The 14,171-nt window shown below is 35.7% G+C and overlaps 1 protein-coding gene across 2 annotated transcripts in view; it reads right to left on the bottom strand.

The window, feature by feature from the left end:
• Positions 1-1,137: 1,137 nt before the first annotated feature.
• Positions 1,138-14,171, bottom strand: part of LOC111139440 (ribosomal protein S6 kinase A6) — a 183,427-nt gene continuing 170,393 nt past the window's right edge. For both annotated transcript variants that reach the window (XM_022491688.1, XM_022491689.1), the window contains exons 21-22: positions 3,279-3,419; positions 1,138-1,398 (exon numbers count right to left, since the gene is read on the bottom strand). In XM_022491688.1, coding sequence (XP_022347396.1) covers positions 1,273-1,398; positions 3,279-3,419 — 267 coding nt within the window. In that variant the 3' untranslated portion in view covers positions 1,138-1,272. The remainder of the gene's footprint in view (positions 1,399-3,278; positions 3,420-14,171) is intronic.

The following is a 14,171-nucleotide window of genomic DNA, read 5'->3' as shown; positions in this document are numbered from 1 at the left end:
ATTCACTTATATTCGCTAAACAAAACTGTAATATCCTCCAGTTTACATTCATGAATTTCTGTCAGTAGTAGTAGTAATAGTAGTAGTAATGGTAATTTCTTCAACAACATGAAAAGATTCTTTAAAATTCCATCATTTAGAGAAAACAATATATATTACCCAGTGGTTCTGAATCATAAGTTTAATAACAAGAGCGAATCTGTCAGACTTTTTTTATAAATATGATTAAAAATATGTTTAGGTTTTGCATTAATCATTAATATTGCTTCCTTTTCAAAATGTCAGTTTATCTCTTTGTATCATTGTCTAAACTTTACTGAAATGCATTTTGCTGTATCATGTGTGCTAAGTCCACTACAATAAAATTTAAACTATATTGCCATAGGATTCAAGGTAAATTAATATGCTATACTGTAATTCAATTTTGGAAGTCCAAAAACCAACAGCGTAGTGCATTATAAAAGGGACAGATGATTAAATCCAACTGATTAACTTGAAACCCAGCCCATGTGTCACGAAGGTAGTAGCAACACATGTATTTTATTTTCAAAGGCTTAACTATAACCCACTTAGTAGATTACAACACCATCATAAAGCCTTTGTCTAAAAAATTCCTCAATTGCACTACAATTCCATTAGATGTAAAATTTACAGAGGACTTATGGAAACCACTATTTCTAGATGAGGACATTTATGGGTAATATATAGGTCTGTCTGCACGCATAATTTGTGAATTAATTCTGTAAAAACTTTGGCACCAATCATATCGGAGTTCATATATTAGCACAAATGAATGTAGTCCTTTGGTTGTACACAATAACAAGCTTCTACAATACATTTCTTGTTTGTTTTTCTTTTTAAAAAAGCCTATTCTTCAGGATCTGGTGTTAAAAAATATTGGCATTGCTTGGCATTATGCTATTATATTTGCATCCTGATTATTGGTAATGATTCCCCAAATCATTATTTTATGAGACCAGAAAACTAACAAAGTAACTTTATTTGAAAGGAACTTTACAAGTTAGTGTGCAGAAAAATTGTTAGGACTTTGTAGACACCAATTATATACTTAAACACTTGGACACTACTGCAAAACAATATTGTATGACTACTGTGGACCTGTGTTTTTTTGATCTCATCTCCCTAAAAGAGGAGGTTTAAACAGAATATTCAAGTAATGTAGCAGAATATGATGCTTTTGATATAAGATTAGGAAAAAAGCCACAGTTAATTTTTACTTCATCCAGGATGGCTGAGGAACAACTAGAAATCTTACAGGCCAGTTGATGTTCGTTTTTTCATGCTCCGTCGCTGAGCTAAGTTTGAAGCAGCAACAGGCTCAAGGACTGGTTGAAAGGTCTTGTGAGTCAGGGCAGAATATGTGGTGACCACTGCTCCCTAAAATAATGAGAAATAAGACAAATTGAATAACAATATTTGGATGTAAAAAAATTCCATATTACTATTTATTTATAAAGATTTTATTTATTTGACAGAAATAGTCAAGAGGAACACAAGCAGGGGGAGTGGGACAGGGAGAAGTAGGCTTCCCACCGAGCAGGGAGCCCGATGCGGGGCTCGATCCCAGGACCCTGGGATCTGGACCTGAGCCGAAGGTGGACACTTAATGACTGAGTCACCCAGGTGCCCCCAAATTCCATATTATATCATGAGAGATTTAACTAGAATACAACTTTATTTCTGAGGAAAATAACTGCAAATACTTGATCTATGCATTAATGTTCCCTTCATGAATTACTACCTGCTTACTTGTATATTTTTTATTTCAATGATTATACTTCTTACATATTTTTAAAACATTAAAATGTATTCTTTCTGTCAGCCTTTCATCATGCATATAATTTTTTTTAATTTATTTTTTAAGATTTTATTTATTTATTTGATAGAGAAGGAGAGATCACAAGTAGGCAGAGAGGCAGGCAGAGAGAGAGAGGAGGAAGCAGGCTCCCTGCTGAGCAGAGAGTCTGACGCGGGGCTCGATCCCAGGACCCTGAGATCATGACCTGAGCCAAAGGCAGAGGCTCAACCCACTGAGCCACACAGGCGCCCCGTATAATTTGTTTTAAACATTTTAAGAATTTTATTTTTAATAGAAGTTTTTATACTTAAGACATGGAACATAACGTAATGTACATATACATAGTCCAGTGATTATTATAGTCAACTAACATATCTTCTCCTTACATAGTTTTCATTTTTTGTGATGAAAGCATGTGAAATCTACTCCTGTCAAATTCCCAGTATTTAATACAGTATTATTAACTATCGTCACCATGCTGCACATTAGATACCTATACTTATTTATCCTACATAACTACAACTTTGAACTTTGACCAATATATCCCAATTTTTCCCTCTTCCCCGCCCCTGGTAACCACTCTTCTACTGTCTGCTTTTATATATTTGGCTTTTTAAAAAATTCCACATTTAAGAGAGATTATATATATATATTTTCTTTCTGTGTCTGGCTTATTTCATTTCGCATGTCTTCCAGGGCCATCCATGGTGTTGCAAACGGCGGATCTCCTTTTTTAAAGTTGAATAATATCCCACTGTATATATGTCCAGCACTAGTCATTCATCCTCAAAGAGATCTCTGTGCTCCCCTTTTCAGTGCAGCCTTATTCATAACAGCCAAGACAGGGAAAGAACCTAAGTATGTATCAACAGATAAATGCATAAAATACTAAAATCTTAAAAAGGTTCAATGTCTATAAATATGGAAATCTGTGCCAATGGTTATTAATTTAGGAACCAATAACAATATTTTCTTTCCATATGAAACTTGCACTTAGTACACTTCTAGTCCCAGTGTCTCGAGAGCAAGTCAAATACAATCAAAGAATTTTTATTTATCAACAGAAAGGCAATAGGTAGAGAAGAAGAGTAACAAGAATCCATGGTGGTGGCGCCTGGGTGACTCAGTGGGTTAAAGCCTTCTGCCTTCAGCTCAGGTCATGATATCAGGGTCCTGGGATTGAGTCTCACATCGGGCTCTCTGCTCAGCAGGGAGCCTGCTTCCACCCCTGCCCCCACCTGCCTCTCTACCTACTTGTGATCTCAGTCAAATAAATAAATAAAATCTTAAAAAAAAAAAAAAAGAATCCATGGTGGTTATCTAAAAATAAAAATAAAAACAAATCTATGAATATATCTTTGAAAAATAAAGGTATTTAAGGTAATTATATGTGTGTCAGTGAATGGCATGCAGGCTTTATTAAGTATTTAGGAGATGCATAAACGTATGTTTGTTTTACCTTAATGACATCTGATGCATCATTTCTATTTGGCTGATCATTCAGCAAGCGGTCTCTGTGGGTTATCCACGAGTGTTTTAATACTTGTTCTGTAGTGTACCGCTGATGTGGGTCCATATGTAGCATATGGGAGAGCAAATCCTAAATTAAAATAAAAAATACATACATAGACATATATGAAACCATATGCCAGCAAAGGTTTTAGTAAAATATATTATTTCACATTTTCTTGATATATGAAAGCATCAGTAGCTTTGTGATCTGTTTTGTTTGATGTACATGCAGGGAAAACCACACTTATACTCTGCATAGTTAACTGTCAGAATCTTCAAACAGAGTTTTGATATATGGTAAACTCTTAGCTGCCATTTCTAAATCAGAAGATACCAAATCTGTGGAACTGGAATGCGGTTAGTGAGGGAGGAAGAAAATGTAAAGTAGCAAGGGTTATCCTGGAATGTGCTGAATAGTCGAGGAGAAGAGAGGCATTGATCTTTGCTGGTAAGCTAGGCCCTAAAATACACGGGTATGTGTAGACTCATACAACATAGAAGGGAAGGTCCCACGTTGTTAATACACTCAATAGCTGAGGGTTTAGGTATAAAACACTAAAAAGAGCAAACATAAATCCAAGGTTGGCAGCTGCCTGCTAGCATTCTAGTGGTCAGAGTATCATAAGTTTCTTGCAGACTAACTGGAAATATACTTACTTTATCTCTTACGATAACAAGCTGTAAGTATAATACAACTTGATAATAAAACACAATTTTTTTAAAGATTTTATCTAGTTATTTGACAGACAGAGATCACAAGCAGGCAGAGAGGCAGGCAGAGAGAGAGAGAGAGGAAGGGAAGCAGGCTCTCTGCTGAGCAGAGAGCCCGACGCGGGGCTCGATCCCAGGACCCCAAGACCATGACCTGAGCCGAAGGCAGAGGCTCAACCCACTGAACCACCCAGGCGCCCCTAAAACACAATTTTAAATAGAAACTATCTCTACCAACCACCTTTTAGAAAAAGGAAAAATAAACTCTCCTTAACAAGCGTCATCTAAAAAAAGTCATTTGTGAACGTTTCATCAACAGCATAAGCAGTGACACTAAAGACTCTATGTAGTAACATCAGAATTTGAAGAATAATCAAAGTATGTAGGAGAATAAAACAATAAAAAAAAACCTACTGGAAAAAGGACAAATATAAAAAAATGAATGGGAAGTAATTTAGAAAACAACATTGAATTACTTCAATAAAACAGACCTAACCGATATTCATAAAAAATGATAAAAGTTCAATAGTCCAAGGACTTCTACTTCTAGCTGAAATAGAATACTAGAGGCTGGATTCACCCACCTGTTTGAAACAACACTCCCCAACATACACACACACATCACGCACACGCGCACATGCACGCGTGTGCGTGCGCGCACACACACACACCATAAAATATAGGAAACAACAGTTTTTCAGAGATCAGATATTAAGCAACACAGACAAGTGATCCCTAAGAGATGGGAAACAAATCAAGTAAGCCTTATGATTGCCCAAACTTACTACCTTGAGTGTTTTCAGGCTTTTGTATAGATAAGAGAAACCCAGGCAGTGCCTGGTAGCTTCCTTGAGTGGTTGAGACAGAACTAAGAGTCAGGGAAGACCAAGGCAGAGTTAGCAGGACGGACTACCAGAGTGGTGAAAGGAGCAGAGAATATACTACAGAGACCTGTAGAGGGTTTTCCTCAATTATTCAGCAGATTATTGATAAACCAACATCTGTGGGAAAAACTCTTTGAAAGGATTAGAGGGAAATCAGAACTCATCAGGGCTGACAATATTACCAGTTCTCACAAGCCAGACTGGAAAAATCTCCTAATTCATGGAGTATTTGGTAGAGTACTTGGAAGTAACTTGCCTGAGTACTGTGTAGCCCTAAACACTGCTCTGGTCCTGCCTAAGAAAGATTAAAAGAGAGACCCCAAATTATCAAATTGTTTCACCTAACTTAATTGTGCCCCAGAATAAAGCTGAAAATCTGTATAAGAATACGAAAGTGTCCAGCATACATTAAGGTAAAATTCACTATGTCTGACTTCTTATCAAAAAATTGTCAGGCATACAAAAGAGAAGAAAAATAACATATGAGAAGAAACCAATCAATCAAAATTGGCCCATAATTGATACATATGTTAGAATTAGCAGATAAGGACATTAAAACAGTTATTATAACTCCATTCCATATATTAAAAAATAGACATAGAAGATATAAAAAGTCACAAATCAAATTTCTAGAGATAAAAACTAAAATGTGAGACAAAAAAATAAAATGAATGAAAATTTGATATAGTAGGCAAAAAGACTGGTAAAGACATAGCAATAGATACTATCAAAAAGGAACTCAGCATAAAACAAACAAAAGAACAGAGCTGTGAGATAACTTCAAGCAGCATAATATATAAATGCAATAGATGTCCCAAAAGGAAAGAAAGGAAGAAAAACGATGTGAGAGAATAATGTTTCCAAAATTTCCAAATTTTACAAAAACCATAAGCCCATAGATCTGAAAAGCTCAGTGAGGCCCAAGTACAAGAAAAATAAAGAAAATTATATCAAGGACACCAAACCACGTTTCTCAAAATCCAAGGCAGAGAAGACTTTAAAAGCAAATAGAGATTAAAAAAAAAAAAAAAAAGACATGTTACATATAGTGAAAAAAGAGATCAGAATGATAGAAGATTTCTTGTCAGAAAAAAAAAAAAATCAGGGCGCCTGGGTGGCTCAGTTCGTTAAGCGGCTGCCTTAGGCTTGGGTCAAGATCCCAGGGTCCTGGGATCAAGCCCCACATCGGGTTCCCTGCTCCAGGAGAGCCTGCTTCTCCTTCTCCCTCCACCTGCTGCTCTGCCTACTTGTACTTGTACTCTCTCTCTGTCAAATAAATAAGTAAAAATCTTTTTTTTTAAAAAATCAAATAACAAGACAACAGAACTCCTGAACAACCAAACGGTCAAAAGAAAACATCAAGTGGTAAATTAAAATAAACCAACACAGAAATAAAACATGCCAAAACTTATGGAATGCAGCAAAAACAGGTCTAAGAAGGAAAGTTTATAGCAATGAATGCCTACAATAAGAAAAAAAAAAAAAAGATCTCAAAAAAAGAAAAAGGAAACAAGAAAGCTCTCAAACAACTCAACCTTATACTTCAAGGAACTAGAAAAAAAGAAAAACAAAGCCCCAGAGCAGGAGGAAGGACATAATAAAGCAGAAATCAATGAGACAAAGAGCAGAAAAACAATAGAAAAGATCCAGAGAACTAAGAGCTGGCTTTTAGAAAAGATAAATAAAACTGACAAACTTTTTAGGTAGACTAAGAAAAAAAGAAGACTCAAATTAAATACAAAATTAAAGAGGAGACATTACAAATGATGCCAGAGAAATAAAAAGGATCATGAGAGTACTACGGAAATTTATGTCAACAAACTGGATGACCTAAAAGAAATACATATATTCCTAGGTATACATATCCTACCAAAAGTGAAGAAAAAGAAGACCAGGTAATGTGTAAGGAGACTGAAGCAGTAATCAAGAATCTCCTAACATAGAGAATCCCAAACAGATGGCTTCACTGGTGAATATACTGAACACTTAAGAAAATTAATGCCTACCCTTCTAAAACTCTTATAAAAACTGAAGAGGAGGAAACATTCCCAAACTCGTTTTATGAGGAGAGCAGTACCCAATATTAAACCCATATGAAAGCACTACAAGGAAAGAAAATACAGGCTGCTATCATTGATGACCATACATGCAAAAATTCTCAACAAAATAGTTGCTAACCAAATTCAACAGCACATTAAAAAGAACACACAACATGACCAAGTGGGATTTGTCCCTGGGTTGTAAGGGTGGTTCAAAATTCTCAAATCAATCAACATAATACACCACATTAATAAAAAGAAAGGCTAAGAACCACATGATCATTTCAATAGATGCAGAAAAAGCATCTGGCAAAGTGCAACATCCATTCATGATAAAAACCTTCAAGAAAGTAGGGTTAGACAGAACATACCAAATCCAATAAAGGTGTTTTTTTTTTTAAATTTCCCAGCACCAAACCCAATAAAGGTTACATACAAAAAATGCACAGCTAATATCATCCTCAATGGGGAAAAATTCCAAGTTGTTACTCTACAGACAGAACAACACAGGGACGTCCACTCTCACCACTGCTATTTAAGTTACTGAAGTCCTAGCCACAGGAGTAAGGAAAAAAAATGAAATGCAAATCATCCAGATCTGCAAGGAAGAAGTCAAACTTTCACTAATTGCTGATGACATGATACTATATATAGAAAACCTAAGACTCCACCAAAAAATTGCTAGAAATGACAAATTATGTATAGTCACAAAATACAAATCAACAGAGAGAAAACTGTTGCTTTTCTATACACAAATAATGAAATAACATAAGTAGAAATCAAGGAGTCGATTCCATTTACAATTGCACCAAAAGCCATCAGATACCTAGGAATAAACTTAACCAAAGAAGTGAAAAACCCACACTCTGAAAACTATGAAACACTGATAAAAGAAATTGAAGATGAAACCTACTTTGTTGAGGGTTTTAATCATGAATGGATGTTCTACTTTGTGAAATGTTTTTTTCTGCATCTACTGAAAGGATCATATGGATCTTATCCTTTCTTTTATTAACGTCGTGTCTCATATTGATTGATTTGTGAATACTGAACCACACTTACAACCCAGGAAAAAAGTCCCATTTGACCATGAGGCATGATTCTTTTAATGTACTATTGGATTTGATTTGCTAGCATTTTGTTTGCAATTTTTGCATACATTTTCATCAGGGATACTGGCCTATAGTTTTCTTTTTTTAGTGGAATGTTTATCTGGTACTGGTGTCATAGAACGCATTTGTTAAATTTTCATTCCATTTCTAATAGTTTGAGAGGAAAAGGTATTACCTCTTCTTTAAATTTTTGGTACAATTCATGTGTGAATTCCCCTAGTCTTGGACTTGTGTTGGGAGATTTTTGATTACTGCCTGAATTTCTTTGCTGCTTATCAGTCTCTTTAAGTTTTCTATTTCTTCCTGTTTCAGTTTTGGTAATTTATTTTTCCAGGAATTTATCCATCCATTTCTTCCAGGTAGTCCAATTTTTTGGCATACAATTTTTCATACTCTTCTCTTACATTGTTTGTATTTCTGTGGTGTTGGTTGTTATTACTCCTCTTTCATTTGTGAGTTTATTCATTTGGGCCCTTCCTCTTCTCTTTTTGTTAAGTCTGGCTAGGGTTTTTTTTTTTTTTTTTTCCAATTTCATTACTTTTTTTCAAAGAATCAGGTCCTGATTTCATTAATCTGTTCTATTGGTTTTTTTGTTTGTTTTTCATTTCTATGTGATTTATTTCTGCTCTAATTTTTATTATTTCCCATCTTATTCTGGCTAAGGCTTTTTTCTTGTTCTTTCTCTAACTCCTTTAGGTGTAAGGTTATGATTTTTTTAAAGATTTTATTTATTTATTTGACAGACAGAGATCACAAGTGGGCAGAGAGGCAGGCAGAGAGAAAGAGAGAGAGGAGGAAGCAGGCTCTCCGCGGAGCAGGGGCTCAATCCCAGGACCCTAAGACCATGACCTGAGCCGAAGGCAGAGGCTCAACCCACTGAGCAACCCAGGTGCCCCGGTTATGATGTTTGTTTTGGATTTTTCTTACTTCTTTTATATAGGCATGTATTGCTCTATACTTCCTGCTTTGACTACTTTTGCTGCATTCCACAGGTTTTCAACTGTTGTGTTTTCATTTTCATTTGTTTCTATTTATTTATTATTTTTCTTTGACTTCCTGGTTTACCCATTCATTGTTTAGTAGCATGTTGTTTAACCTCCACATGTTTGTGGTCTTTTCATATTTTTTTTCTTGTGGTTAACTCCAAGTTTCTTATCACTGTAGTCTGAAAATGTGCATGGCATGATCCAAAGCTTTCTGTATTTTTTCTGGATTGAGACCTAGTATGTAACATATTCTGGAAAATGTTCCATGTACATTTGAAGAGAATTTGTACTCTGCTGCTTTCGGATGAAATGTTCTCAATGCACCTGTTAAGCCCATTAGTTCCAGGGTATCATTCAGAGTCATTGTTTCAATGTTGATTTTCTGCTTAGATGCTCTTTCCATTGCTTTAAGTGGAGTATTAAAGTCCCCTACTATTATTATCAAGAAGTTCCTTTATTTTTGTTATCAAGTATTTTATATATTTGAATGTCCCCAACTTGGGGGCAAAAATATCTACAATTGTTAGATCTTCTTGTTGGACAGTCACTATATTGATACAGTGCCCTTATTCATCTCTTGTTACAGTCTTTGGTTTAAATTTTGGTTTGTCTGATATAGGTATTGCTACTCCAGCTTTCTTTTGGTGTCCATTTACAATGGTAAATGTTTCTCTATCCCCTCACTTTCAGTCTGCAGGTGTCTTTCAGTCTAAAATGTGTCTCTTGCAGGCAGCATGTTGATGGGTCTTGTTTTTTTTTTTTTTCTTAAAGATTTTATTTATTTGACACAGAGAAAGATCATAAGTAGGCAGAGAGGCAGGCAGAGAGAGAGGAGGAAGCAGGCTCCTCGCTGAGCAGAGAGCCCAATGCGGAGCTCTATCCCAGGACCCTGAGATCATGACCTGAGCCGAAAGCAGAGGCTTAACCCACTGAGCCACCCAGGCGCCACCCCCTTTTTTTAATCCATTCTGATACCCTATGTCTTTTGGTTGGAGCATTTGATCTATTTACACTCAAAGTAATTATTGATAGATATGTATTTAGTGCCATTTTATCACTTGTTTCATCATTGTTTCTGGAGATTTTCTCTGTTCCTGCCTAGTCTTTTCCACTTTTGATCCTTCCCTTCCACGCAGAGTCCCCTTTAGTGTCTTTTGGAGGGCTGGTTTAGTAGTCACAAACTCCTTTCATTTTTGTTTGTCTGGGAAACTATCTCTCCTTCTATTCTGAATGACAGCCTTCCTGAAGATAGTATTCTTGCCTGCATATTTCTACCATTCAGCACATGAATTTATCTTGCTTGCCAACTCTCCATTGAAAGATCTGCAGCTAACCTGTAGTGCCTTCCTTTGTAAGTTAGGGATTTCTGCCTTCTGCCTGTAGGATTTTTTTCTTTGTTGCTTTATTTTGGAAATTTAAGCATGATATGTCTTGGTCTTGGTCTGCTTTTGTTGATTTTGATGGGATTTCTCTGTGCCTCTTAGATTTGGATGTCTATTTTCTTCCGCAGATTAGGGAAGTTCTCAGCTATTATTAATGAAATAAATTTTCTGTCCCCTCTTCTCTCTCTTCTTCTTCTGGGACTCCTATAATATGAGCATTATTATATTTGATGGGGTCAATGAGATCCCTAAGTCTATTCTCGTGTTCCACAATTCTTTGTTTTCTCTTTTGCTCAGCTTTATTATTTTCCATTACTTTTTCTTCTGTATCACTTTTTGTTCCTCTGCCTCTTCCTTCATTGGGTTCATTGCATCCAGTCTGTTTCAAATATCATTTATAGCATTTTTCATTTGTTGTTTTTTTTTTAAATCTCTTTTATCTCTCTGGTAAGGGTCTCCCTGAAGTCTTACATTCTCTTCTCAAACTCAGCAAGTATCTTTATGATTGTTGCTATAAATTCTCCATTGGGCATATTACTTATATCAGTTTCGCTTCGATATCTGGCTGTGACCTTATCTTGTTTCATTTGAGATGAATTCCTCTGTCTTGGCATTTTGTCTAAATCTCTGTCTTTTTCTGTGTGTTAGAAGAGCCTGTTATGTGTCCTGCTCCTGAGATTAGCTTTACACTGAAGAGTTCATATAGTGTCCAAGAGGTCATATAGGTGCTGCAGAGAGTGTCTCTAGTGTGCGTTGCAGGCACAGTGCTGCTCTGTTCTGGCTGTTTTATCCTTCAGGCCAGTCATCTGAAGAGTCTCTCCTTGTGTGTAGTGGGCAATGTTTGGCCCCTGGGCAGAGCCGAACTTTACTTAATACAAGCATTTATAGAAGAAATTTTACTCTAATATCTTCTTTTGCTACATCCCACAAGTTTGGAATATTGTGTTTTCTTTTTCTTTTATTTAAAGAAATATGATTTTCTGTTTTATTTCTTAATATACCATTGCTTGTGCAGTAGTGTGTTATTTAATATTTACATATTAAATATTTAATACTTACATTATAGATTTTCCAGCTTGGTTTTATTGTTGATATTTTGTTTTGTACCACTGTGGTTAGAATATACTTGGTAAGATTTCAGCCATCTTAAATTTATATTTGTTCTGTCTCTCTTTATATGATTTAACCTGGGGTTTCTTCTGTACTTGAAGAAACTGTGTATTCTTCTTTTCTTAGATGGAAGGTTTTATCCGTATCTTTTAGAACAATTTATGGTGAAGTATGTGTCAAGTAAAAAATGTTTTTGTTGAAAAAAAAAAAAAGTAACTGAAGGTACTCATTTAAAACAAAGTATATCAGAGTGGAAATGAGTTGGGGGATGGGTGAAACAGGCATTAAAACTACATATATAATAATGAACACTGAGTAATGATGTATAGCAGTGCTGAAGCACTATATTGTACACCTGAAACTAAGATAACACTGTTAACTATCCTGGACTTAAAACAAAAACAAAAACAAAAAATTAACAAAAAATAAAGAAATATGCTTGGCAAAAAAATAAAATAAAATAAAAGCTATGGTACTAGAAGTTCTAGAAGAATTTCATTATAATTTTTTTAAGTGTTAAACTGTTCTGCAATATAGATCAGGTAAAGGTAAGTTTTAGTATACTTAAATTTCATATTATGTAAAAGAACTGTGTGAATAAGAACACCTTTGCTGTTATTATTTATTTTATTTTTTAAAGATTTTTTAAAGATTTATTTATTTGACAGGGAGAGAGATCACAGGTAGGCAGAGAGGCAGACAGAGAGAGAGGGGGAAGCAGGCTCCCCACTGAGCAGAGAACCCAATGCGGGGCTCGATCCCAGGACCCCGAGATCATGACCTGAGCCGAAGGCAGAGGTTTAACCCACTGAGCCACCCAGGTGCCCCCTTTGCTGTTACTATTAAAAATTTATAGACCTCTCTTTCATTCTCCTCACATAAGGCAAGCTAATAAAGCCTTTCTTTCTCTAGAAAATCTCTAATGTGTAGTAGAATGAAAAGAATGCTGGACTGAAAATCAACTCTAGCTCTGTCATTTGTTGGCTTGTGACCATGGGTAAGATAAATTCTACACATCTTGTTTATCTGACTACACAATGATGCACCAGGTCCCTTCCAGCTTCAGAAATCTATGACTTATAAATACATACACAAAGGCTCTTATACTTAAAGAACGTTCAAGCCAAAATGAAAAATAAATATTTATGTAAAACTTGGCCACTTATTGAAAATTTACAGTCATTCATAATAGGACAATATTTGTCTTTGTATATGGACAGAAAAGTCTTACTGTGTAAATTAACAATGGAAGATGTATCTGAAGAAAAGATTAGTTTTTGAAAAAGTATTCAATTAAGTATTTATTATGCTAAGTGTGTTAGGAAATGTAAAAATGAGTATGACATTTAAACACTGAGGAGGAAGAATAAAAATGCACACAGATACAGACAAAGGAGAATGTGTTAAGTGCTCTAATAAAGTACATACAACATAGTAATGGGAACACAGTAGAAGAGAAGTAGAAGTTACTTTTTTTACAGGAGGCAAGGGAAGAGGTCATAAATAGTTGTCCCATAAGAAATTCTACCGGTCGGGGTGCCTGGGTGGCTCAGTGGGTTAAAGCCTCTGCCTTCAGCTCAGGTCACAATCCCAGGGTCCTGGGATCAAGCCCCGCATCAGGCTCTCTGCTCAATGGGGAGCCCACTTCCCCCCCTCTCTCTGCTTGCCTCTCTGCCTACTTGTGATCTCTGTCTGTCAAATAAATAAATAAAATCTTTAAAAAAAATTCTACTGGTCAGTTCTTTGTTGGTTAAAGGTCTATGTACTTGAAATAAGTAACACATTGTTAACTTAAAATATTAGAAAATTTAGATGGAACAGTTTTCTAATTGATCAGGTATTACTATGTTTATATGGGGTGACACCATGGGATTTTAATTACTCTTGCCTCTTCTACCTTTGCTTTGTTTACAAGATACTTATCTTCCCTGTTTCACAAAAGGGAAGCAGTAAAATGCCAGTGTTCTTGAAGCCTTTAGTTTGGAGGTGAGGACTTAGCTGAAACTGTTGTAGCAATAAAACACACAAAACTATCCCACTTTAACACCCCCACCACCCCATTTAACTGAATGAACAAAGTTTATGAACTCTGCATGGACAGGAGGCAGACAGAATCATCTTCTATATAGTTCTGGCAGTGGCATTCACCAATAGCCAGAGTATTTAAAGGAAAAAAAGTAGCTTGTAATGAACTGCAATTAAGTAAAGCAGCTGTCAAGAGATGATAGCAAGCCAAACCATGAGACTCTTAACTCTGGGGAAATAAAAACTGAGGGTTGTGGAAAGGTAGGTTGGTGGGGGGATGGAGTAACTAGGTGGTGGACATTAACGAGGGCACGTAATGTGATGAGCACTGGGTGTTATATGCAACTAATGAGTCACTGAACACTACACCAAAAACTAATGACACCAACTACATGCTGGCTAACTGAATTTAAATAAAAAAAAAAAAAAAAGAAAAGAGATGATAGCAGATGCCACAACTCCCACAACTGAGGTGTACTAGTTTAAGGAGTTATGGGCAACTGAACAATAGTCTACCTTTATCACTAATTTAAAACAAACAAAGATAAATCAAACTGTTAAAATGTACAAGATATAGGGTTTTTTAGAAGG

This window comes from Enhydra lutris, unplaced genomic scaffold (genome assembly GCF_002288905.1).
Source record: "Enhydra lutris kenyoni isolate GAN:26980312 unplaced genomic scaffold, ASM228890v2 scaffoldscaffold107, whole genome shotgun sequence".
In the NCBI taxonomy this organism is placed as follows: domain Eukaryota; kingdom Metazoa; phylum Chordata; class Mammalia; order Carnivora; family Mustelidae; genus Enhydra; species Enhydra lutris.
Note: the sequence above shows the minus strand (reverse complement) of the source record. Positions and strands in the feature narration are given on the sequence as shown.